The sequence below is a fragment of the Quercus lobata genome, chromosome 9 (genome assembly GCF_001633185.2).
Source record: "Quercus lobata isolate SW786 chromosome 9, ValleyOak3.0 Primary Assembly, whole genome shotgun sequence".
In the NCBI taxonomy this organism is placed as follows: domain Eukaryota; kingdom Viridiplantae; phylum Streptophyta; class Magnoliopsida; order Fagales; family Fagaceae; genus Quercus; species Quercus lobata.
In genome coordinates, this window is record NC_044912.1 from 47,966,610 (window position 1) to 47,993,946 (window position 27,337).

General features: G+C 35.6%; 2 protein-coding genes, 2 long non-coding RNA genes and 1 pseudogene across 6 annotated transcripts; all 5 read right to left on the reverse strand.

The window, feature by feature from the left end:
- Positions 1 to 2,171: 2,171 nt before the first annotated feature.
- LOC115959158 (ruvB-like protein 1) lies at positions 2,172 to 4,966 on the reverse strand. The gene is made up of 5 exons (XM_031077472.1): positions 4,912 to 4,966; positions 4,272 to 4,371; positions 2,928 to 3,019; positions 2,777 to 2,846; positions 2,172 to 2,657 (listed from the first exon to the last, which is right to left on the reverse strand). Exons 1-5 carry the CDS (start codon positions 4,920 to 4,922, stop codon positions 2,568 to 2,570), a joined length of 363 nt encoding a protein of 120 aa, XP_030933332.1. The 5' UTR covers positions 4,923 to 4,966; the 3' UTR covers positions 2,172 to 2,567.
- LOC115959159 lies at positions 4,965 to 8,631 on the reverse strand. Of its 3 annotated transcripts, none has more exons than XM_031077473.1 (5): positions 8,419 to 8,487; positions 8,218 to 8,341; positions 8,048 to 8,115; positions 7,448 to 7,526; positions 4,965 to 5,006 (listed from the first exon to the last, which is right to left on the reverse strand). In XM_031077473.1, exons 1-5 carry the CDS (start codon positions 8,433 to 8,435, stop codon positions 4,992 to 4,994), a joined length of 303 nt encoding a protein of 100 aa, XP_030933333.1. In that variant the 5' UTR covers positions 8,436 to 8,487; the 3' UTR covers positions 4,965 to 4,991. The 3 variants fall into 3 exon arrangements, 1 of the variants encoding a protein (XP_030933333.1); XR_004084773.1 differs by lacking the exon at positions 4,965 to 5,006 and adding an exon at positions 8,598 to 8,631 and having other exon boundaries at positions 7,236 to 7,526; positions 8,218 to 8,345; XR_004084774.1 differs by lacking the exons at positions 4,965 to 5,006; positions 8,419 to 8,487 and adding an exon at positions 8,598 to 8,625 and having other exon boundaries at positions 7,236 to 7,526; positions 8,218 to 8,345.
- On the reverse strand, positions 5,301 to 6,311 carry LOC115959160. Its single transcript, XR_004084775.1, has 3 exons — positions 6,221 to 6,311; positions 5,678 to 5,833; positions 5,301 to 5,341 (listed from the first exon to the last, which is right to left on the reverse strand). It is a non-coding gene; the product is annotated as an uncharacterized LOC115959160 (long non-coding RNA).
- Positions 8,632 to 9,282: 651 nt separating the features above from the next.
- On the reverse strand, positions 9,283 to 9,931 carry LOC115959370. Its single transcript, XR_004084858.1, has 3 exons — positions 9,844 to 9,931; positions 9,538 to 9,603; positions 9,283 to 9,344 (listed from the first exon to the last, which is right to left on the reverse strand). It is a non-coding gene; the product is annotated as an uncharacterized LOC115959370 (long non-coding RNA).
- Positions 9,932 to 18,476: 8,545 nt separating this feature from the next.
- LOC115961902 lies at positions 18,477 to 26,724 on the reverse strand (annotated as a pseudogene).
- Positions 26,725 to 27,337: the final 613 nt, after the last annotated feature.

A 27,337-nucleotide genomic window follows, 5' to 3' on the forward strand; every position in this document is an offset into this window, starting at 1 on the left:
TAATTTAAGTGCATTTACATTCTCGGCTTCTCTGCCTCTCAATGACTGTTTATAGATTACATTCTCAGCAATTTCCCAGTTTCTGCTTTACCTATTCAGCAGTTTTTTACATCCAGGGGAGTGGAAAAAAAAAATTTCCCCAGTGGAACTCGAGTCTTTGAAACTCGAGTTCCATTGGGAAAATTTTTTCCCCAAATGCTCTGTTTAGGCCGAGAGCCTACAAAAACAGAGCATTTGGGAAAAAAAAATTTCCCAGCTGGAACTCAAGTCTTTAAGACTCGAGTTCGTACTGTTAAATTTTTTTTTCCCAAATGCTCTGTTTAGGCCGAGAGCCTACAAAAACAAAGCATTTGGGGGAAAAAAATTCCCCAGTAGGAACTCGAGTCTTAAAGACTCGAGTTCCCCAAGACTCGAGTTCCTACTGGGGAATTTTTTTTTCCCCCAATTGCTCTGTTTCTGTACGCTCTTGGCCTAAACAGAGCACTTGGGGGAAAAAAAATTCCCAAGCTGGAACTCAAGTCTTAAAGACTCGAGTTCCAGCCGGGGAATTTTTTTCATGCTATGTTTTTGCAGGCTCTCGGCCTAAACAGAGCATTTGGGGGAAAAAAAAAAATTTCCCAGTTGGAACTGGAGTCCTAAAGACTCGAGTTCCTACTAGGGAATTTTTTTTTTTCCCCCAAATGCTCTATTTTTGTATACTCTCGGCCTACACAGAGCATTTGGGGGAAAAGATTTTCCCCAGTAGGAACTCGAGTTTTAAACCCTAGCAAAAACCCTAGCTCCCCTCATCTGCTATAACGTTTCTATTTGAAGGTGGCTTGGTTCCGGGTTCTGGGTTCTCGGGTCGGGCAAAGAAACAAGCTTGTATTCTGGGCGAAAACAAGATATTAAATTTTTTTTTCCCAACTCTTGTAATTTATAAAAAAAATATTTCATTGGTCCCAAAAAGGAATCGCAAGTGTGTTTATTGCACCGAACCTACTTAGACTCAACTCATCATAGTATTGGGTCATCCGCACAACAATGGGACTTGTCACTACTCGAATTTATAACTCTCGACCTTACAAGTATGATGAGTCACAAGAACTTTTTACCACTAAGTTAATCTTACAAAGAATTTTGTAATTTTTTTATTTGCCGCGAATTTCACTTTTTTATAATTTTGTTAGATTTTGCATCAAATGAATGTTTTATAACTCCTAAGTCATTACAAACTTTGTTAATGAACCCTACTTTAAATGGCATTTTTTTTTATCTTTTTTTAACATAAAGGGTGAAATTGTGGATTCAAATCAACTAAGTATGTCAATGATATATTAATAAGAGCAAATATCTTAACATGTATTATTAAAAAATCTTTTGGGTAGCAATCGCGACTTCTTGGAGAAAAGTGCAACATTCTTGAAAGTGGTTGGGGGCAAGAGGGGTGTGGCTACTGACCTAGCCACACCGCTGAAGTTGAGAGGGTTTTCGAGCATTTCATCACCCCAAGAGATGCAGCCGTTGTGGATGCCAACATAGAAGCCACTTATGGTTTGTCAGATCAATGCTTTGATAGTGGCAAGGCTGGGGTGAAAGTAAGTGACAACGAGGGTTGGGGAGAGCAATGTGGTTAGTGTGATGAGGAAGAAGAGGGAGAGCGTGAGAGTGCAGGAGAAAGAAAGAGGTCGAGAAAAAAAAAAATGAAAACACATTAAAGAATTTTTTGTGTTTTGGTATTTGCATAATAAAAATAAAGTGAGCATTTTTAAGTTTGCGTAATTGAAATGACCTGGCCAAACTTTTTATTTTTTTTATCTGCCTACGTATAAGAAAATAATCTGTCACTCTATAGACGAGTTCGGATGATTATGTCCTGCAATACTCTCCACACATAACCCTTAAGAATGTCTATGTGCAAAGGAATGAAAGGATACATACTATCTCATTCACCATCAAAACCAAATTATTAGTTTTTCCTTCGTTCATAATTTCAGGAAACCCACGTTTGATGTTGAAATTGGACTTATATAGTAATGCTTTAACAACTCGAGCAATATATATATATATATATATATATCTTCCAATTTACCCTTGATCAGTATCTCTTCAAGTAGCATGTGAAGCACAGTAGTCAGGAAGAAAATATAAAGCAATGGCTACTTCCATGGTGTAAATAAAGCTCACACAGATTCGCATAAAAATTGGTAAATAAAGTAAAGAATTAGTGATCATCACATAACTGGGTTAGTAATTTTCCAGGGTAAATATGAAGTGTATTTGAAAGCTTAGTTCCATACACCGATGCATTCATTAACAGAATGGTGCAACAACTAGAGTTTCACCACTTGCATTGCTGCTGACAGCATAACCATGACACTACTCATGTGACAAATACAAATTTCCCGTAGCTTGGAACACTTTGAAACATTTCGCCTTTACACACATTAATTATCAACGAAGCCAAAGTCTTTGACCAAAAGCTCCTGCTCTTTCAAAACCCACGACAGAGAAGCTAACCGAACCTAAATAATGCTACTTCCAAATCCAGACTACCTTTGACATTCAGGGAAAATTGTTTAGAATTTTCATGAAATGTATTTTTCCTGCTGCGCTTGAAGAAGTCTTGCTGAAGACTTTGCATCCATATAGAGAGCTTTCACTTCCTCAATATCCACCTATAAATCATATAAATTGAAACAAAATTACTAATGTAGTTGATGGAAGAAGAATTCTTTCATATTTTAAATCATCTTCAATCACATTGATTACAGATTAATCCAAATCATATTATTACCTTGCAGATATTGTCACGGCCATTCATTTTTGCCATAATACTGGAGGGCGATAACAGCTGAACTGCATGCCTGAAGAGATGACAGAAGCGTCACTAAATATCTTTTGAGGGATGGGACTCAGAAACAGCAAATCTAAAGATTAAGCCAAACCTTAAGGATGCTTGTAGGCCAATGTCACCCAGGTAAGCCAAACTTTCGTCATCTATTACTAGGTCCTCCACATTTGCACGGAGAGCCAAAATCTGACAGTAACAAAGACCACAAATATTAGTATGTGGACAATGATAATATGGTTAGGAGTTGAAGAGAAATTGTAGACATGGGCGGAGCCACGTTGAAGGGTGGGGGGGGCCATGGCCCCCCCAAAATTTTGAAAATTTTTTAAATATATATATATATATATATAATTATTTTAATGTTTTCAAAATTTAGTCTACAAAAATAAGAGTTAGCCCCCCCTAAGTATTTGAATTAGTCCAATGATGCTTTAAAAAAAAAATTAGGCTAATAGTTATAGAGACAACTTTATTTTTTGCAATTCTATTTTTTATTGTAAAATGTGCTTTTATATCTGTTAAATATTTGAAAATGTTTGGCATCAAACATGTTTGAATTTATCTTTTTCAACCTGTTATGTGACGATTAACAAGTCATTGACTCATTATAAAATTATTGTCACTAAAACTACACATGAAATGTCTCTTTAGTTGCCACATAATGGGTCAAAGCAAAATAGTTTCAAATATGTTTGGACCCTAATTTGTTCCTCCAAGTTTTGGATCATTCTTGTTTTTGAAAATTACATTAGTTCAATTGAATAATTTTACTTACAATAGTATAAAATTTGATAATTTTTATAGAAAATGAAACTTTTTAAGAATTTCACTATGAAAATTGTGAAAATGTATTTTATTAATTTTATGAAAGATAGCTATCAAACATAATTTTGATTGAAAATATTAAGCTCTTTTTTTGTTGGATGTGTGTATATATACAACTTATCAAGTAAAACTACACATGAAATGTCTCTTTAGTTGCCACATAATGGGTCAAAGCAAAATAGTTTCAAATATGTTTGGACCCTAATTTGTTCCTCCAAGTTTTGGATCATTCTTGTTTTTGAAAATTACATTAGTTCAATTGAATAATTTTACTTACAATAGTATAAAATTTGATAATTTTTATAGAAAATGAAACTTTTTAAGAATTTCACTATGAAAATTGTGAAAATGTATTTTATTAATTTTATGAAAGATAGCTATCAAACATAATTTTGATTGAAAATATTAAGCTCTTTTTTTGTTGGATGTGTGTATATATACAACTTATCAAATAAAAAAGTGTGTGTATATAATAAAAAAAGCATGTGTATTTATGTGTGTATGGGGTTGTCTTGATAAATATATTAGTGTTGCAACTTGGCCCCCCCAAACAAAAATTCCTGGCTCCGCCCCTGATTGTAGACAGTGAGAGAAGACAAAATTTGGGTTGAACCTTTATCATGTCAGCAACATCATAAGTCTGTGTTCGGATAATAACCAACCGGTCCAACAAGTCGACAGGTATGCCATGAGGACAGTTCATATCAGTCCCTCTGCATGAAAACAGCATTATATTCAGAAATTTTTATAAGATTCCTGTTCAGAATTTAAAACATCAAAGTAACTTAAGTCAAGGTTCCTACGCAACTATGAGGTAAGGCCCAGATGACAAAAGCATTATTAAAAACACAGAAGATCAAAGTAATTAAAGCATCACATACAAGAATTAATATAACCAAACATATATAAGCAACTAAGAGGCAAATTACTTGGTGCAGTGCATCTTTTGTATGGAGGAGCATATATTGACCATATAAACATACGTCAAATGTATATTCAGTCATAGAAAAAAGGGGGTAGTCTGTCTTATACTATGGCATGAATTTTAATTAGTTCCAACATCATAAAATCCCTATGCCATCAATCAAGGAAATGCACTGTATGACATTTTTATAAAATAAAAAAATTATGTAATAAACCACCATATCAGAATATAACTTGTCTTAGTCAAAAAAGATGTTTCATTCTTTTTTTTTTCTTCAGAAAACCCTCCAGAATAGCTAACAAACAGAATATTTATACAATATTCTTACCTTAGCAGCATCCTCAGGGCTGTTCTTCACAGGTGCATAAGCAAGCCATGCAACTTGTCGAGGATTTAAATGAAGTTTTGCTAGCATCTTTGTATCTGCAGTAAGATACCATAGAATATAGGATTTAATGATAAACAACAAATAGAACTAGTATGTATGAACCAAAAGCAATGCTTATATACATTAAGCTCAGTCTCACTCTTTCTCTCTCTCCTAGTTCTCTCTTCTTTCCCTTTTTTTCTTTGGCTGAGCAAAATATGATTGTATGAACCACCCAATTCCACCCCCCCACTTTACCACTTAGAACAGGCCTAATGGTTACAAATCCTATAAGAAGCTCAACAACTTAATAAGCCAGCAAGAGTCAGAAGCTGATAAGTTCAGCCAATTTAAGAGGCATTAAATTCTAGCTATATCATCCTTGGGTCGGCTGCAGTCATAAGAGAAATTCAAGCGACTTCAAGTCAGATAATTTCTGTAACGCATTTCCCTCATAGGTCAAACAAATATGCAGCTTAAATTCTTTATATTTTGATGGCATATGCTTCACACAATGTCGATATGGCATTTATGAAAGAAATGCTGCAATTAGTAAGTACACTCACAGTCAAAATTTTGAAATGCGCAACTATCTTGAATCCTGATCTCATATGGAACACACTTCGTCAGGAAATGTCCAACACTATTATTATAAATCAGTATGTCACTTATGAATTTAAGAATATGCAACATACACAAAAAAACTAGTAGCTAAATGAAAACAGACCTGAACTATCTCCTTCTTTTTGTGAACCTCTCCTTTAGGAAGTGGAACATACTCTTCTGCTTCAAGGTCAAATTCTGTAGCGAAAGCATCACTTCTGCCCACCCTCTTTACTGCTCCACTATTTGCTTCAATATATATAACATCACCAACAGCCACCTGCAACATTGTATCAGGTAAACCAAAAAAGGATCAAACTATAATCAATTTTTTAATGACATTCTCCTTTTGAGCACACCAAACCCCAGGTTAAAAGTTTTAAAATAAATAAATAAAAACAGCAGGAAAATGAAGAACAGGAATCAAAGTGACATGACATCAGATTGAGTTGCCTGTCCTACGTTTAAAAGAAAATTAAAATTAAAAATAAAACAGAAATTAGCCCCAAACACAAACGACCTGGCATACTGAAGCACATGTTGCAACACTAGTAATACTGAATTTTTTATTAGGAAAATAACGGACGTAAAGTATACAGAAGATGTGTACAAAGGTTCACCTAAAGACCACATTTAAGATTCATCTTGTCTAGAAGGATCAGATTACCTTTAAAATTTTGAGCACCAGCACCAATAAATTGTATAGCCCGAGATTTCATGGTACCAAACTTTACATCCTTGCAAGAATCATATAACCCATCACCAAATATGTCAGTTACGTAAAAATCAAGCCCATCCACAGTCATATTGTCATTAATTTAACAGTAGGAATGAGTTTCATAAATAAAGTTAAATTTTTACGTGCACCATTATGTACCTATCTCCAATAAGACATACACACATGTATGTATGTCACAAACACCCACTTTAACAATACCCTCTTGCAGCACAACCCAGTAACAAAAATCAATTTAAACATGCTATGCTTCTCTTCAAGTTTCATGATAGCTAATTATTCATTTCATATTAACCAAAGCAACAATGTCATAGACATGTATTTATGAAAGAAAAGAAATTCATAGAAATGTAAAACCTCCACCTGGTATTTCCATGTTTCAAAATTCTTCCAGCCAAAAAAGTTATTACAAAAAGATTTTGACAGAAGAAAATATGGTGCATAAATAGAAACTTTCATCATGTCAGGTATCAAAAGTTGCATATACTCTCTTTGAGGTCGCTGGTTAAGTTTCAGGAAGATTGGTCTCCCATGTTTTTGCTGTGTTCTATCACGTTTTCAGTTCAATTCCTGAATAGTATTTTTACATTATAACACTATATTTTCCTACAAGTAATAAAAATTTATTCAGAGAGAGAAAGTACTTTCATGCACACTAGATGTGAACACAGTATTAAGATTACAAGCTCCAATCGTTATAAATGAAAAGAAAGGGAATCAATAAAATCTATAATAGAATGCCAATCACTAATGCCTATGGTTTGGGACCAATCAAACCATGATTTCAAAAAGCTTCTCTTGTACCTCCACAACAGTTAACCTAGAAATAGCACATTAATGAGAATCTGAATATTGCTCAAAAGGAGACAACTCAGAACAATGAATAGAAAGTCCAATAATAATTAGAGTAAATTCTCGGCCCTTCTATGCTTATTAGAGCTCAAAATGCACTAATTACTGCAGTCCATTTACTTATGGAAGAATAAATAACATATGGTTAATTTACTTATAAAAAACAAATAGTTTTTCAGAAAATACTAAATATGGTTAAGAACACCATATAGTGGAGAAATGGAGAAAGGGTGTGAGATCAATTTTCTCAACAAAAGGGGGGAAAAGTCATGGATAAAAGTTTTATTCCTTTCAAAATCCATGTACCATAATATATTCTACCACCATGCCACGATACTTTTTATGTTCCTCCTCTTTGGTGCCTTCCAACTGATCTGCAAGGGCCCTACAAATTAACAAGAGCAAACAACTTAAACTGCATTTAAAAGAAAAAGGTTTGCACACAAATATATTTTTGTTGGTCAAGACTAAGAGTCACCGATAGTGTACCAGAAAAGCTACTTATCAAACAATGATTTATATATATATTTATATACACATATACACAAGAGATGCTAAAAACTCTATGCATGTGTGCAAACATTAAATGCAACCTTACAATATACATAGTAGTGCATATAGATTATTATTCAACCTTACAATATACATATAGATTATTATGCAACCTTACACAGAATCTTGTCATTTATATATTTATTATTCAGATTACATAAACCACATGTCAGCATATAGATTCAAGGCTGTTTAACTACATTAAGGCTAGGACTGTTATTATAGGAAATACGCAAAAAAAAAGAAGCAAATAAATGAAAGAAGAAAAGAACAAGAGAAATTATGAACACAACCTAGAGAATTTTACCATCTTTTAGTCACTTATGCAATCAAAAAATTAGAGATATAGCTGACCTGATGGGAGTTAATTCCTCAGGAAGATGGGAATTATGGGATACATCCTTGTTTATCCCTTTTGATGACTGTACAGCAAATTCCATTAGCAAAGCAGCAAATAGGAATAGAACTGCAAGGATTGAACCTTAGATTAAAACCCACCACTCAAGAGAGTTAAGCAAATTTACAATTTCCAAGGAGCTGAACAAGCAATCATACATGGCCCCAACGAAGCCATTCCGGTGGCAAACAATGACCCAAAAAGTTGGCCAACTGTGGCACCAGCACCAATGAACCCAAACAATCTTGAACCTGACTGAATACAGAACAAGTTAAATATAAATCAAAATATCAACTTGTTATCAGATGTCTTGTGGCAGCAAACAGACCTCGCTGTCCATGACATCAATTACTCTTGCCGAAGTTGAAGAAATTGTTATTAGATTAAGCAGAGAAACCTTCAAAAAAGCAAAAATTCCTGTGAAGATCTAAATTTTAGAAGTACTCTACAATATCTAAAAGTCAAAAAATAATAAGTAGACCTTAAAAAATAAGATTTCTCTCATACCCAAAGGAAGAATGCAACTCTCACTAAAACCATCCATGGTTATCCCATTCTACAGAGTATGTAGAATTAGCATCAACCTTTTGTTCCTCTTTTGAAGTAGAGGATGAAGCCACTAATCCCTAGACAAGGGGGGAAAAAGAGCAAATTAGTGCGGGATGAAAACAGAATCAAATTTGGGGAGTGAGCAAGCAGCTCAATAAAAAACAATTATTTTATCATAAGATTCTAATCTTACATTTAATTGGATAATGAATATCCAGCCGATGAGGAAAGCCATAGAATGAACAATAAAACAAGTGATATGGTAAAAAACCTGTGTATCAAAAATTCAAAACCAATGCCTGGAATTTCAAGAAGCAACTATTACAGGAGGATATGTGAAGAAACATAACTTGAAACTAAACGGAAAACCAAAACAATTAAAAAATGTGCTGACTTCAAAATGAATTTTCCTTCTTTTTTGGTTTTATAAATTAAAATTTATTCACGAAGATAAGGAGTAGAAAATTAATTTCTAGTCAAGAATTTTCCAATAACAATATACATGAAGATACACCCAAGCCCAGCAAGTAGCCCTTGTTCAAACATAATATGAGTGAAACCATGAGCAAGTAACCATGTGTTTCTTCCTTATGACCCTCTACAAGCTGCTCTACCAATCAAGCAACCATGTGCTGCCCTAGACAAAAAGTGTGTTAAACAACCAGCAGCGATCAACAATAAGCATTGCTTCCTAGTAAGTGGTACCTGCAGTATAAAACCAAACAAGACTATATTACTACACTTAGTAGCAGAATGACTTACAAAAGTAATTACTCACTTTTATTTCCTAGAACTAAGAGGCAAATTACTTGGTGCAGTGCAACTATTTCAAATTAATGCAGCTAAGTACATGTATGAAACCCACATTATATATGGAAAAATGCAATTGCTTACTCACCCTTCTTCATTGTCATCACAACTTTATCAAGCCCATCAATAACTTGCTCTACCAACAAATCCAGTCCTCAAGGCCGTCAATACACAGCGCAAAAGTGAACAAAATCAGTAACAATTATATATATTTAAAGATTCATTTTACAACAAAATCTATAACAAAAATACATAAAATATATTGTGTTAGAAGCATAAAGATTCATTAATCTCTAATCTTAGAAAGGGCAGCTCCATCCATCAATTAAAAGAATTCACTAATGCATATTGAAAAGTCGATATTATGGTCCAATTCCATGACTTTAGCACTTACTCAAGGTTCGCCAATTTTGCATTTTTTAACCCTTGTGTAATGTTTGGGCGGGGGAGGAGGCTGCGGGGCATCATCCTTAGGCTCATCATCATGCTGCAAATTCCATTAGATGCATGCAATCAAGATTCGGTATAATGATTAGAATAAAGTGAAATACAAAATATGTGCATTGAATTCTAATTAATGTTATCATACCATAAAGCTGCTTCGGTGTCCTATTTTGTGTCCACCTGTCCCACAAGTGGGTGCCCTTCTAGTGCGCTGCGGTCTACCTCGTGGAGGTGAGGGCTGATGAGGGGGATGCTCATTTGGTACATCAGTATGTGGCTGTACAGTGTCAATCCCAACCGGAGGTCCCAGAGGGTCAGATGAGGATGCGGTCGGTAGGTAATGATGCTCTAAGTAGAGGCCAGGAGTGGGTGCAGTAGAGCTGGTAGGTGGGTAAGAGGGTGTCTCGGGGAGTATAGGAGGGGTCACATTGTCATCAATACTGAGATCAAAATCGGGCTGCGAAGGTGGGCTGGGTGAAGGGACCTCGGGCTGAGGAGATGCATCTGGGATGTGTGGAGGGACCTCAGGCTGAGGAGATGAGTGCGGGATGGGTGCAGGCATCTCAGGACTAGTTACAACTCGAGGGGTTGTTGCACGCCGACCACGGCCCCTGGCTGCACTTGTGCTTGGGCTTGCTGTAGCAGGCATACCACGGCCCCTGGTTGCACTTGTGCTTGGGCTTGCTGTAGCAGGCCGACCACGGCCCCTAGCTGCACTTGTGCTTGGGCTTGCAATAGCACGCTGAGCACGGGTCTGTGTACTTACGGGTGCTGTGCTTGTGCTTGGGATTTCAGTAGCTGTTGGTTCAGTCTCATGCCCATTGTCTGCCTACTCATTTGCTGCAGGACCACGACCAAGGCCAGCCACATTATTTAGGACATGCCGAACATGGTTGTGAGCTTCGCTGCCTTCAGGAAGCATCTCCAACAGCGCTAAATGGCTTTGAATCTGAAACGGAGAAAGAACCAGTACAATCATATTTGAGACAGTTATGTATGAACTAATAAATGGATAATATAGTACTTACTAATCTACTCAAATACTCAACTAAAAACTAACAGTTTTATTAGAATACTATATATAACAGAAACTCTTTAATCAGATTTGCTGAAAAATTCATAGAAACTGATTCTACGTTCATACATGTACTCAAGAAAAACGAAATAGGCAATAAAATCTAATTAGAACACATTACCATTATATCTAATTTAGCGCTATCGCGGGGCCATCTCACCAATCTGAGGAGGTGCATGACAAACTTGTTGTCGTCTCATTTCCCATGAAATGATATACGATCCATGCTCCTCCCTCCAATTCGTTTCCACCTTCCCACGTAAGTCAATTTTATGTAGTTTATCATCGTAGACAACATCGTTAGGCTGCTGCTGCGCCAACCCAAATTGTCGAAGGACACGGTCCGGGTAGTGTCTCTCTACTATGCAAAAACACACAAGCAGCACCCTTGTTGTCCACGTATCCCTCCCTGCAACGCAGAACTCAGGAAGGTGGCCGAAGTCTGCCTCATATGGCTGCCACACAATCTACAATAGAAACAAAAAACAATTATCATAACATCTTAAAAAGGTGAAACAAGAGAGAATACATAGATAAAGGGAAAAACAAAAATTTTAACAAACGATATGTTAAAGGATAAAGCAATCATATTCTTAAGGGAAATTATTATAACCAAACCGAATTTTTGAATATTATTACCTGGTCTGGCTGCATTGTCACTAATTGCTCGCGATAGCAGATCAAGGCCGTACCGGATGACCTACTCTTCGGGCTTGGCACCCGTACCCACCTATAATTACGAGCAAATAACATAAGAACGATAATACAATTTAGTTATTAAGAAAAGTACATTGCATAACACACTAAATATTAGGAAAACACTTACTTAAATGCAAGTGGAGCATATGGCCATGGGCCATAATCACATCCAGGTAAGGGCTCTATCCTTGGGCACAAGAATGGCAACCTTGCCCATGCCCAATACTGGACCAAGGTGCACGCCCCACCAATCTGCGATGCGCCTTTCTCACTTGCCCGACACAAGTCCCTATACAACCAGGCCAAGCAACCACTACCTCAACTATACTACCGCGGATCACGAAGGTTGCGCATGAACTCCAAGAACATCAGATGCACCCTATCTCCTGACTTGTCCATGAAAAGTTTATCCCCTACTAGCGCTAAAATAAAGCACCGGGCATACTGGTGTATCTGAATCTCCGTTGCGTCATGAGGCAGTGGCGCTGCAATGGCCTCAACAAGTCGGCTGATGAGAATTCTTTGGCCCACCAAAGTTTTATTGTCATTCGGCGGAGTAAAACCAAGCAACTCCCCGCACACTTGCCTCCACTCCCCATCCTCCACAGCAGTCGGCCCAACCAAGACCTCACCATCTATAGGAAGTTCGAAAATCACCTCCATATCTTGTAGGGTGATTGACATCTCACCATGTGAAAGATGGAACGTATGAGTCTCCGGCCGCCATCGCTCAACTAGGGCCGATATTAGGCAATGATTGATCTCTCTGGAAGGGACTCTAAACAATCCTTCCAACCTTAGCAATTTGATAATGTCAATCACCCGATTATCTTGCATCTGAACGTTTGCCATCTCCTTAGTGCGACCACGGCACACAAGTGGGCTCGGGTCCTACAAAATCAATAAAAATTTTAGCGGTTGTTAGAACTAGAAATACAACATTGAAAGAACTTGCTAACTAAAAGTCAAAGTCAACGTAAAAATTAAAGCGGTTGTTAGAATTAGAAATTTCACCTCGCCATTCCAAATGGCCTCTGATCGATGATATGGTTGTTGCATCAACACTGAACTCTGAAGCGGACCGGGGTGCAAGATCTCTAGCTCCTCATCGATCTGAGGCTCCATACTGCAAAGAGTATAGACAATTAAAAAGGTTATGAAAACCCCAATTTCTCTGTGCCAATCTCTGATAAGAGTTCATATATTTTCATTCCATCACCTTCAAAATTATATATATATATATATATATATATATAGAAGATTCAAATGACAGTTAAACATTACAAGTGCATACAAACTAGATAAGAACAGAATTTTTTTTCTAAATAACAATAAATATTAAAAAATTTAGTTAGTTGTCACGTTTCAAAACAATGTTGAAAACTAGCATCTCAAGTGTCTAAAACTCGAGTTTTTAAGTCTCGATTTATAAGAGGATGGGTTTAAAGTGAGAAAAAATTGACGTAAAAATCGAGTTTTAAAGACTCGATTTCCATAAATTGCAGAAAAACGCCGCTATAGGGCTTAAAAACGCCACTATGGAGCTTCCTAAACCTGATACTTATAAAAAAAAATTTACAGGAAAACACCGCTATAGGGCTTTAAAATGTCACTGTAAGGCTTAAACAGAGGGTAAGTGAAGCACTTACAATTCGCCCAAACAGAGGGTAACCTCATGTAATTTTCCGAGAATTTGAGTTTGTGAACTTACTTTTACTTCTATATACCTCTAATTATTCTTTACAGTACTTTTTAGGTTCATTCGGTGGATCTCTCATCTCTTTTTGTTGAAATAGCATCAATTGATTTGTCAGCAGTACTAAACAGGTACAATTCTCTCTCTCACAGTGTGGTTTTTTACCTTAGGGTTCTAAATTTCTGATTGCAATAAATTCGACACAATATCGATTATTGCTTTATTTTCTGTTTGGTTCCTGAGACAATTTATGAGTAGATATATAAGCATTATTTTCAAGAGTATCGTTTTTTTTTTTTTTCTTTAGAACTAAACAAAGTATTTGAATAAAGAAACGAAGCTAATTACTTAGTTTTTGAATCCATATTCGGTTTAATTTTTGTAATTAATTGCTCACAATATGTTTGATTTTCAGTAAAAAACCTAAATTCAGCTTAAAAAATTGATGTACTATTGGCAATGCCTAGAAATGTTGAATTATTTGTATTTATGATGATTATGATTCTGCTTTTATGTTTTTTGTTTTTGTTTTTGAAGTTGTAATGGACATGGAATGGTCTGATTCGAAGTATGAACACCGCGAAGAGAGGGATGATGAGTCTCCAATGCGAGAACAATATGATGATTTACAACAGGATGGGACTGTACAATCAATCATTCCCTTGGATTTTGTACAAGTTAATAGGGAAACAAGCTATAGATGGGGATTTGCAAAAGCTAGCCTCAAGCATCAAGCCCCTACAACAAAATGAATGTGCTGAGTATCCGCTATGGTCTAGCTGGTTGCAGGAATGTTGTTACAGATATTTGCTGTGGTCTCCTTGGCTTATTATATTTTGTTGTCTCTCTGGTAGACAGATTGTTGGCCTGACTAAGCTGGATTTATATTCTTTGCAGGCTATTACTGCATAAACAGGCTTTTGTTGTATTTCCTTAGCTGCTAATTTGTTTAGTTTTGGTGTTTCTATGTGGAGTTGGTGCTGCCTCCATGGTGAGGGTGTAGTTAGTTTCAGGTTTTTGGCTTTGGCTTGTGTGTTGGTTTTGTAATCCTTTTGGTATGTTGGTGTTGGTTTCCCAGAATGTTGGCAATAAAAATTACTTGATAATCGGCAAAAAAAAAAACCTGTAAAATGAGCTCTAAAATTGATCTAATTGATCCATGCATGTGCTACTTTTTTTCTTTTTTTCTTTTTTTAATAATGAATCTTGTGCTACTTGTTACTGACTCTAACTTTGACTTATTGGCCTTATACATGAATTAATCCTAATCTGAGCTTCCCATTCAAGTTAAAAATTCCTAACATGTGCATTTAACTATCAAGAAGCAGTTATAGGACAATCTACAGATAAAAGATGGCAAGACATATTGGCACTTTGGTCCAGGAATTAAGTGTCATTTGAAGGCCTTAAAGTGCGTTCACACTTGACCTTCTGTACCAAAGGGTCAATCAAGGTCAGAACCTCCCAGTTTTGCCTATTTTTGAGTTCCTCTGTTTCTCAAGTCAGCAAGAAGGTGGATTCCAGTTTGAGATATTTTCTGTTTCCATCCCTATTATGACTTTTGAAAGTTTTTCAAATGATAAAATGACAGAATGATTCTGGAATGTGATTGGTCTCTAGAGGTGCCCCTTAAGATCCAAAATTTTGCTTGGTTCGCTAGTTTGGGAATCCTTCAAACAAGGACCAAGGCTTTCGCAAATTGGGAGTCTCCTTATCTTAAGAACTTCCTCACAGTTGGGTGGAAACTATGGAATCGTACGAATGAAGTTTGTATGGGGGCCGCTATGTCATTGCCTAACATCACAGCTTCTAGTGCTGTCTAGTTAGCCATGTCATCCATTGAACAGAACTAGCAGGAGATTCACTCCAATCCAGATCTAGTTAAGTAGTAACCTCCTGATACAAGCTGTTTTAAGCTATATGTTGCTGGTTTGAGCTTCAGAGATGTGACTGGAGGTGTGGGAGCCGTGATTCGTGATACTGCAGGTGTAGTGTTTGTTGCATTGTCTGGGAGAGTTTGTGATTCCTAGACTCCTAGTTGATTAAAAAATTGTGTATTACTACTCTTTCATGTGTGATGTAATGGAGCCGTGTCACAGGATTTAGTTGAGTGATTGTGGAATGTGAAGACACTGGGCTGGTTAATGCAATTACAAATGTAGCAAGCTTTCTCTTTGTTTGATAAATACTGTAATGAAGTTTCATTAATGTCAAAGAATAGAGTGAACATATGGAATGGGGACCATACAATCAATCACTCAGATTACATAAATCTATCAAATCACTAACTGAACATATGGAATGATTACGCAAAACCATTGAACAGAACTAGCAGGAGATTCACTTCAATCCAGATCTAGTTAAGTGGTAACCTCCTGATACAAGCTGTTTTAAGCTAAATATTGCTAGTTTCAGCTTCTGAGATGGGACTGGAGGTGTGGGAGCCATGCCTATATAAGCCAAATTTTATTCTCGAAATTTCTTAGTAAACAGAAATACAAACTGACACACATTCTAGATGCAGGTGAGTCATAAGTTTTTCCACAGATTTTTGTAGATTTTGGTTATGTTCAAAATAATACTACCTATTTTCTGTGGAACAAGACAGCAATTCAATAAAATTGCAAATTTCTAAAAGGGGACTCTATATAATCTACAACATAATGCATATTGCCAGTGCCAAGTATACGAGACCACTCAAACAATGATCTCAAATGCAAGGATTTCAGCTCAGTAACTGAGACTGCAACTCCATTAAATGGGCAATTGTTTATCCCCTCCCATATTACCCATATTCCAAACAAAAAGAGCTTCCATGTTTACCAAACCAATTCCTCCATCCAAAAAGTAAATCCCCAACTCTCTTTCTTAATCAAAGTATTTCTACCGTATCATATCCCAAGTTTTCAAAATTTAATGTATTGCCACGTCCATATTGTATCATATGTATATTTTGAATCTGCATCAGTGCTTCCTAGTCTGAAAGTAAAAGGCATATTCATGAATATGGACAATAACTATATTCCTTATACTTAAACAAGTATGCATGCATGTTTATATATGTACACATACTACTGTACATATACAGATGTATTTTGACATAGAAGCCACATAACCTCCTTGTCATATAATAATATATGACATATCCATTGCACAAGTGCAATATGACCCCATCAGCATTTCTTGGAATTAATATAGATTTGTTAATAATGTCTTCAGTACACTATATATACCACCAAAGTAATACATTTTTTCTTTTTTTTCTTTTTTTTTTTTGCAAATGAATTTAACATGCAACTGCCAATGAATGACCGGCTTCAATAAGCTTTAGTCAACCCACAGAATTAGTATGATAGATATCATGCATTCATGCAAATCAACAGTCACATGCAAAATAAGTCTTGAGCAACAAACACCAACTTCTTCAGAAAGAAGAATCTTACTAGTAGGTTTTGTGGCTTGATGTCACGATGACAAATACCAATACAATTATGTATGTAGGCAAGCATTCTGCAGATCTGCACCCAGAAAGCAACAACAATGAGAAATAGAACTCTAGCTGATAGCAGATAAGGGATTTTTTTTATATCAGTAAGTAACACATGCCCACATGAGTTTTCAACCCACAACCCCATCCTCCACCCCATTCTTACATGGAGAGAAAATGCCATGAGTTGGAGCTCATTAGTATTAGTTTTTCCAACAAAAAGATTAATGTACATTTGAGTTTTTTTCTTAAAAACATAAAGCAAGAGGACATGCATGATATGTTTCCTCTGCACATGGCTACAACAATGCAATAGCTTCCGCAGGAACATATAATGGGAACATAGTATGGCTTTCACGTTTTACAAAACATCAGCATGCTTTGAGCATAGAAATACAAAATTTGAAAAGGCAAATGTGGAATTATTTTTGAAATGCAAAAATCATATAAATTTGTAATATGTAAACACCATTCTTTTTCACAAGTATTTTTGGAAAGTAAGGAGACCCAAAAAAAACCCCAAGGCATAGCTAGCCTAATACATTGGAAGAAACTACGCACTCTTTTTCACAAGTATTTTAAGGGGTCCTTTTGAAACACTAGGAAAATTAGAATAAATAAAAATTGGAGAAAAGGGAGAGACTTATTTATAGACAATACAACTTGGAGATAAGTTTTGGAGCTAAGTTTTGTCAACTTGAAAAAATTTATCCATGAATAACCCTAGAATAAATACATTTGCAGCATTCATTTAGTAGATTTCATCCTCAAATCAATCAACAACACTTTCCTTATTAACAGAAACTTCGGATTTTAACCTAGGTGAGAAATAATAGGAAGAAAAGTAATGCAAAATGAAATTGAAAAACGAAAAACCCTAGGTAACATTATGAAATTCCAAAATCTAAAATTGGAGAAATAGAGAGAGAGAGGGTACCAGCAACCCAAATCATGCAACAAGTAACAAAACAAGAAAAACTAAAGCACTAACAAGGGAAATTATCAAACACAAACACTTGGGCTAAGCCCAGATGGAATAATTATTTAAAAAGCTCAATTTTTTATAAAAAAAAACATACCTTCAAACTTGAAAAAATCTGAACTTCCGTTGGAAGGGACAAAAGGGATTTTCAAGGTATGGGTGAGGGGATCGTCTGAAGCCGATTGTGAGGAAAGAGGAGAGTGTTTGAGGGTGAGGGTAAGGGTGATTTTTGTTGCACGCCGACGGGTTGAGGATGACTGATTTCGCCGTTTAAGTGAGAGTTTTTGAACTTTGAGAGAGTGTTTGAGAGACTGAGAAAGAGTGTTTGAACTGAGAGAGACTGTATGAGTAGGCGTTTGAAATTTAATGAATATTTTTCATATTTCGAGTCTTATAAACTCGATTTCCACATCAGTAGCTTTGTCCACCTGGAAAATTTGTCCACATCAGGGTATTGACAAACCGGGCAAAACGAGTTTTAAAAGGTCGAGTTTTAATTGGATCTCGAGTTTTAAAAACTCGAGATGCTATTATCACAAATTCTTTCAAAACCGGCCAACTAACTATATTGTTAGATATCCTTTGTTATTTGGCAAGGAAAATCGGCTCTATAACTCAAAATAGCATACACGACATACAATGGCACAATGCTAATGAAATACTGTTGTACATTCTGTACAGAAGATCAATATAAATATTATATCCAATACATCCATTTGGGGACTTCTAAATTTATTGATACAACTCACAACATCATCAGAATAACGAGGCTGATAAAATAGGTGACATACAAGACTAAAGAAATAACTGGGTGGCCAAGACCATCTAGCATGACTGGTTAAGTCGGGTGCCCCATCCAGAATTTATTGTTTCAAAGCAACGCGCACAGATAAAAACAATTAAGTAGCTCTTTTTAACATCTCCATAATGGATTCTGGATCCTGGATTTCCTGGCTTTCTTGTGAATCCTAATTCCCCTGTGAAAAATCAACACTAGTGTAAGTCCGGATCCCCGGGCCATGTCCACTACAATCCCTCTCCCTTCCTTGCTGCGCTCGTCTTACTTCCTTTTGATGCTCAGTTAGTTCCAAACTTTTTCTTTTTAACCTTGGAGACAGCTTCTCCTCGCGCTGAAGTTGATTCACTATATCCTCCACAAACTCTACTCTTTTGGAGCTCATGTTATGGGTTGCAATCACCCTGTAAAGCAGTGTTGACTCCTAGTCTAGAGCGACATCTTTCAAGATATGGTAAGCTTCTCTTGCGGAGGTTTATTTTTCCATTTCTCGAGAGCTTGTCTAAGACATGAAGCAAGCTTTGAGGGTAATCCAACTTGATTTGCTCACCATAAGTGGAATTCCAGAAGCTGATGGTAGGCTCTGAAATAGATGGATTTGAGTATTCAAGAGTTTTTTCAAGAAGGGGTGCCTGCAATTTGAGGAGTACAGAATCAAAGATTATAGGCGGCTGACTACATCGCAAACAATTAAGGATTTCAGTCCACAAGAGTTGAAGTTGATATTTGGTGCTTTCATCCCATATCTCTATATGTGACACCCATTGGAGCAGTGGACAAGATATTATCTGCAAGTACATGAAAAGATCATATGCTAGTCAAACAAGATAGCAGTTTTCAAGAAATAGAATATGTGTGAAAATATGAAACAAAGAAGGAAACTTCAAGATCCTGATCACCAACTCCATTGGAAATGTTCTAAAGAAACTTTCAAGGAAGATGACTCCAAATGTTCACTCCACTTTCTTTTATGCAAACATGTTTTCTATACAGACCCCCCCCCCCCTTCTTTTTCCCAAAAAAGAGAAGGAAAATTGAGAGAGAGAGAGTTAAAAGCTGGAGTAAGACTTTAAAAGCATACACCCTCAACATATGGTTCAACGTAAGGGAAAAAATAAATAAAAGAGCATGGTACATGCTTACTTTAGCCACCATTCATATGTAACTTCAATGAATTATTAGAGATCACGAGTTTCACTCTAGTAACAGTATATAAAATTGCTTCAGTTTTAACTGAAAGCATGATCTAATTATAAAGTTCAATGCAAAAATCTAGCTGGTGCACCTCAATGAACAAGAGGATATCTTGCTTCATGTGAAGACAACTGATAACACATGCCAATGCAAAAAATAACCTGGGATTTCATGGCAAAGTTATACAGGCATAAGGAGATCACATATGTAATGACTCAAGCACAAAGGGCAAAATGCCAGCTATAAAGTTACCTTGATGTCATAAGAAGACCAGTTGGGGGTTCTGTTGCTAACTTTGTACATAACACCTTCAAATATCTGTATGAAGACACTTGGAAACATGAGCCATGGCAGATGGAAGAGACAAAACACTTGGATAGTGAGGGTTCTTTTTTAGATTAAATCATTTACATGATAATATAAAACTGAATTGAATTTCACTTGTAGAAAGTTCCAAAACTCCATCTATGTACAAATCACAATGAGATAATATGGAACTAAAGGAATAAGCCATACAACTTTTAAGATATCAAAACTCATTCCTATTATTTGGATAGTGAAGATTCAATTTTAAATTAGATAATTTACTTGATATTATAAAACTGAATTGAATTTCATTTGTAGAGTGTCCAAAACTCCATCTATAAACAAATCGCAATGAGAATAGAAAGTTCCAAAACACCATCTATGTACAAATCACAATGAGTTAATATGGAACCGAAGGAATAAGCCATACAACTTTTAATATATCAAAACTCCTTCCTATTATTTGGATAGTGAAGATTCAATTTAAAATTAGATAATTTACTTGATATTATAAAACTGAATTGAATTTCATTTGTAGAGTGTCCAAAACTCCATCTATAAACAAATCACAATGAGATTATATGGAATGATGGGATCCCGTAAGAACCCAAGTCCAGAGTTGGCAGCCAGCCAACCTGCAATGAAATAATGCCTTAACACCCTATCATGCCTTAACCCAACTCTAAGAAGTAATGTTTGCACCTACCTGGAAGCAAATCTCAAGCTAACATTCATGTTACTCGATATTTTACAGTCACCAATATGTTTGTGTCTACTTTTGTCTGAACCTACTTCTGAAGTACAGTTCTCTTCCAAGAAACATATTACTACATTGCCATATAAAGAAAGGAGATCCAGATCCAGATCCTTATAACTTAAATCAAGATCATTGGCACCATCACGCATTCTGGCATGTTCATCAAGGCACCCATTTAACATTGAATACAAATCCTAAAGGAAACTGTTTGTAGCAGAACAGTACACATTCTGTGAAGTTTTAAGAGAGCTATAAGGTGTCTTCCACACTTCAAAAACATGTTCAAAGTCAAGCTTCCTCTGTGGTGAAACATGAGGCTGTTGTGAGAATCCACTAACCAGTGAGGCTGAATTTTTCTGGGGGCAAGAGCATACTGAAAATGGATACAATAAGAGAGAGCATATGGCAAGAAAACCAGTGTTGTTGGACTCCATTCTCAATAATGAAAGTTCCTTGACATCATCTATGCAGTCTGTCAATCCTTTGGCTATTGCTACCCATATATTTGAGCAATGGGGACCGACATAATTATACAGTAAACTGATCATAGCAAGGAGAGTTTCCAGGGGATCATATGAAGAGAATAAAAACTTGAAATACTTGTGGATTCCCTTTAAAATCAACTCTGCTTTGGATGTCTTCATTGTTGACTGAAAGACCACATAGAGGTAGGCTACAATTAAATAAACCGCTGGTGAAACCATATTCATGTGAACAATAGAGCAGATATCCATAAATTTTGCATGTCTAATGTTATTAACTGATTGAAGCTTGTCAATGTACTTGAGGTCCAATGAAACCTTGTACAGAGGGGATTCCAATGTAGCAGGTTGTAACTCCTTAGTGACAGCATCTATAAACCGGAGACAAGTATGATGCAAATCACTACTATCACTGCCTTCTGAACTTACATCTTCACATATCTTCTTTATGAACCTTAATACTGTGCCCAAACACAACATAATATCATTATAATTGGTTGATGGCTTTTCCAACTCCAATCGAACTCCTTTCAGAACAGATAAAAATAACCTTAAAGCAGCATCACATGCAAAACTTTTGTATTCATGGTTGACAGTTGCAACTGATGCTTGACTGATGAGAATAAAAATTATGTTTAAATGGAAGTCCAACTGACAAATATCCCATGGCAACCATTTAACAGAGTATTGCTTCCATAAGAATTTGGTAGCTGATAAATGATGGCTTGCAGAGTTACTTGTGACATATTCCACATCTTTACATTTTGCTAAAATAAAATCATCAAGCAGATCTAGGCAAAGATTCCATGAGCTCACACTTTTACTTTGAGGACCAATGCGAAAAATTGCTTCACAGATAGGCTCCAACACTAGCTTTATCACTGATGGATCATTGACAGAAGTATCAAGTTTATGCAGCATATAACACCATGTGTTCAAGCATGATGAGTGGACGGATGTATCACATTTACTTGATATGATTCCTGTCAGAGGAGTCATCACAAGCCTTATGCGTTTTAAAAACCCATTTGACTGGATTTTATCACTGGTCTCTCTAGATTTTTGCAAATGTTGTACACCCTTCTCCTCCTTGGATGCATTTGTCTCACAAGCTACTATTGGAGGATGAATTAGAGCATCAATAAGACCTTCCCAAGCAAACAGCAAAATATGGTAAAAAATCATACAAAAGAATGACATTTAAAGCATTATAACGTAGGACTTCTGAAATATTTTAATCCAAAAGGTTACCATAATTGATGGAAGAATGACATTCTAAGTGTTGTTATGGAGTACTGGTATATTTAAACGCAGAAATTACCATAGGAGATAATTAAACAGGTAACTAGGCAGTGATTTAGCTATTGCCATAAAAACTTGGGTAGACCCAGTCCTATGAGCTTACATGCAAGGACCACAACAACTCAAAAAGTTGATAACTAGACACCCTTTTCTGACTTAAGCAAGGACCATTTAGTCTCTTGATTTGGATTACTGCAAATTCTTTATGCCCCATAATAAATTTGTATTCTTCAAAAGATGACCACTTCTATGCTATCATTGAACTAAGGAAAGGAAGAAAGCACCTTCTATTTTTGAGGTGCTATTTTATTGGTAATAAATTCAACAAATAAAGAATTATTTTCTTGGATAATATTATCAGTGATTGGTGATAGTGACCAGGTTTCCAAAAAGACCAACTGTATTAAAAATACCTGTGAAGCAATCTGGACTTGTGGGTTGAGATCTGAAAATGTATTTTCAGGAATTTTCAGCATTTCATTTGTTAATTGCCTGTTCTTCATAGCATAAGATCCTAGTAAGCGAATAAACCATCCCCATGCATGAATGGCTTGGACCTTCATACCCTGGTTTAGCAGCTCCTTCATCTTAGTGAGCAAAATTTTCTTCATATCTTTGACAAGAACCTGTTTAAAGATAGAATAAAGTACATTTAGGGATCTTAGAATACACAACAAGATAGATACAATATTGGAATGATTTTAGGCGAACCTTAACCTTGATACCAGAATCAAAGTTAGACAGAAGGAACCTTTCTCATGGGTCTACCTTACACATTCAGGCCTGATAATGTGAGATAGGCACACATTAATGCACATGAGAGAGAGAGAGAGAGAGAGGATCATTGGTATTTGAAACTTTTTTCTCCTAGTCTTTATCATTGACTAAATTGCAATATAAAACTGTTAAGGTTAACTACCTATAATACTTTACAAATCTAATGAGGCACTCATTCATAATAGAAGTCAAGAAGTTTTGGAATTTCAAATTGAAAAATTTTCTACTCCATGATGCAGGGATATGGAATGAACCACCAGTACAGTGACTGGTCTTAATTTTGAGCTTCTAGACACCCATTGTTAATTTTATGAAAAACACTTATTCATATGAATTATGGAAGCTGGATTCAAATGACTATGACCCAACCTCTTATTGATGGTTTGAAGGTTTTTTTTTTTTTTTTTTGGATAAGTTCAAATATTTGTTTAAAAATTTATTTTGACAATTAATGGAATTTTGTTTGGCCTAAACCTTTACAACATTTTGTCTTCACCCTCCACACACACACACAAAGGGAAAAGAAAAGAGTGCTATTTTAATCTCTCAAAATGTCAAAATCATATATCCTACATTGTAAATGTAGTTACCACTACAGTTTGTATTGGAAAAGGAAATTTCCTGTGATGTTTCATTTTTGAAACCAGATAAGTAGTCATGGTAAAGATGAAATGGTAGCTACAGGGATATTGAATGAAACACTGTTAGAGTTGACTGATCTTGATTTTTAGCTTCTGGACACACAATTAGGAATTTTATGATAAATATTTATTCATATTAACTATTGAAGCTGATTTAGATAACAGTCAAATAAATCAATAGATTCAAACAGTCTGTGACACAACCTCTTACTATTGGTTTGAACTATTTTTAAGGATGTAATTTGAATTTTACTGGCATTTTGTGCTAAACCTTCACAGCAGTTTGGCTTCACCCACCAAAATAAAAATTTTCTACTTCATCAAAACATCAAAATCATCTATTTTACATTGTAAATGTAGCCACCACTCTAGTTTGTATTACAAAAGGACATTTCCCGTGATGTTTCACTTTTGAAACCAGATTCACAATCACAGTAAAGAAACTGCTAGCTGTTTAGGCTCATAAATTTTCCTAAAACAAAAAATTACACCTCAGATTCTGACAAGCACCAATAAGATATAAAATGGGCAAAAATTAGTAATGATTTTTCAGATTCTGCAATGTTAGCAACAGCTAGTAAGATGTTTTATTTGAAATACTTCACATGCAAACACATTAAATCCATCTAAATTCTCAAACCTTTTAGCAAAAATTTAGAGGAAAAAAAGATGGTGGAAACAGATTTAGCTAGCTATATCATATTAGAATGTTTAAGCTTTCCATGTTTAAAATGTATATCTCAACTATGAATGCACCTTGATAGATGCACTTGCAAAATATAAAGAACATAAGCACATTTGTACCTTGGAGAGAACTAGTGGAGGAGGTAATATTATAGGCTTAACCTTTGATAGACACACCCTTCTGACATATCCCTCTCCTTCTTGTCAACGCTGAGAGTCTTCTATATATAGGAGGAGCCCATAAATATGATGAGTCTCTCATTCTCTCGCTTAAATTAGATGCTAACTTTATCAAGGCCTATTATAATAGCAAGAAGGGTTAGCAAGAGAGACAAGTTGACCATACTCATTTATTGATTCTTGTTTAACATAAGATGCTAAGTTCAGCAGTGATATATAAAATATAAATAACCATCTTGATTACGCAACAATGTAAAATTTAACACTGGAATCGTTAGTTTAGGACAAAAGTTTGACACAATTTGCTTGTGTAACATAATATTCCGTCCAAGTTTGACAAAAAAATTCCACAATTAAGCAAATAAAACCACTTCACTGCCAATTCTCTCTCTTTCTTTCTCCAGGACAAGTTATGTACATTAAACACTTTACAGAAAAAACGATACTGAAATCTATTAGTGACTGACTTAGTCAGTTTATATGCATAGAAAGCTTGGAAGAATTACTTACACCTGAATAGCCTCAAAAGTTGTTGATAAAGAACCAATTGGGTTGTCAAGTGCATGAACAACCGCCTGCAACAGAGAGTTGTAGTGGGAATCTAGAAATGGTGCATTAAACTGTTGGATGGATATGCACCACACTCCTAAGTTACAAACTGACTGCAATTAAGAAGCAAACAAGTCAAATCCACAAATAAATAAATAAAAAGAGCACAGCAACCCTTGAAAACTATCATTAATTGACAATGTGACATTTACCTTCATTTTTGTTGTCGTAATGAGCCTAACTAAAGACTCCAAAACCAAATTGGCATCATCCACTACAAAACCAACATGGAGAAAATGCTGATTAAGTACTCATTTCCAATTAAAAGACAACTAAACAATACCGGTCAACTAGGACCGTGGTTTAAGCCACTGTTTTGATAGAGTAAATTGCAAATTACACCATAAAGTTTGGAGATGTTTGGATTTTACACTCTGAGGTTTTTGGATTTTATTCTGAAGTTTCGGAATTTGGATTTTACCCCCCAAAGTTTAAGGGTGTTTAGATTTTACACCCTAAATTTTGAAACTTGAGTATGTAATATCCAATCACTTCTAAACTTTAAGAAGTAAAATCCAAACACCAAGGTAAAATTCAAATTCTAAAACGCCCAAAACTTCAAGAAATAAAATTCAAATTTTAAAACTTCAAATAGTAAAATTCAAACACTTCCAAACTTTAACAGTGTAATTTGTAATTTACTTTTTTTTTTTTTTTAATATCTAAATTTTGAAAGGCAATAGATGGAAAGAGGAAACCCAAAAAAAAAAAAAAAAAAAAAAAAAAAAAAAAAAAAAAACTAAATTTTTTAAAAAAATCATCTATTTCGGTTCATAATTGTATTCCAAATTTCATTTCCTTTTCTTTTCCTACACATTTCCCAGCATCCAAACATATCATTTTTATTTGAAACTTACATTTCTTCATCGTCGTCTGAGATATCGGCAACGATTAAAGATAGAAGAGTCTGAGAAATTCCAGCTAGGGCTTGAATTGAAGTAGGGTCGTCACTGGACTGTTCTTGGAAGTGTAAGAGGGTTGAGTAAGCGAGGCACTTTGAGCCAGAGGAAATTAGGGCTTTGATTTCCTCGAGCTGATCGGAGGAATTGGACATTGTTGAGGAAGAGCGGGAGAAGAAGAAGCACTGGCTCCGGATTAAACCCTAATTTGGAGATAATGAATTCGGATGCGTTTCTAATTTTCGCGCCAAATTCCGGTATTGAGTTTGGGGACTTAGCTTGGGGCGGGTGAATTTGGGCGGGACACGTGTAATATTAAAATTGAGCTACAATTGAATGACCTTGGGCTCGGTTTTGGGCTTTTGGCACCACAAGTTGCTACTTGCTGGGACATAAAAATACCATGATCATAGTCACCATTGACCAAAAGAAAGCCATCAATAGTGAAGTCCCTTATAGTTTATTTTGGATATGATTATTTTGTTAAAATTGAAAATTTTTTGTTAAAAGTTAGCTGAAATAATATAGTGAGACTCGTGAATAATACCAAAAAGTGTGCGTTTGGTCCTAGCTTAAAAAGTCAGCTTATTTTACTATTCAGCTTATTTTTATTACTATTCATGAGCCGACTCATTATACTTTTTTGTACTATTCATGAGTTTTACTGTACTATTTCAGCTAACTTTTACCTTTATCTACAGTACTTTCAACAAAAAGTTTTCAGTTTCAACAAAATAAGCGAATTCCAAACAAACCAAATAAGTTGGTAAAAATAATTTTTGCTAACAGACACTTACTAAGTTCATTATTCAGCTGGACCTAATCTGATAATAAAAGCTCTATATTAAAACTCAACAACTATAGCCTATCACATAAAA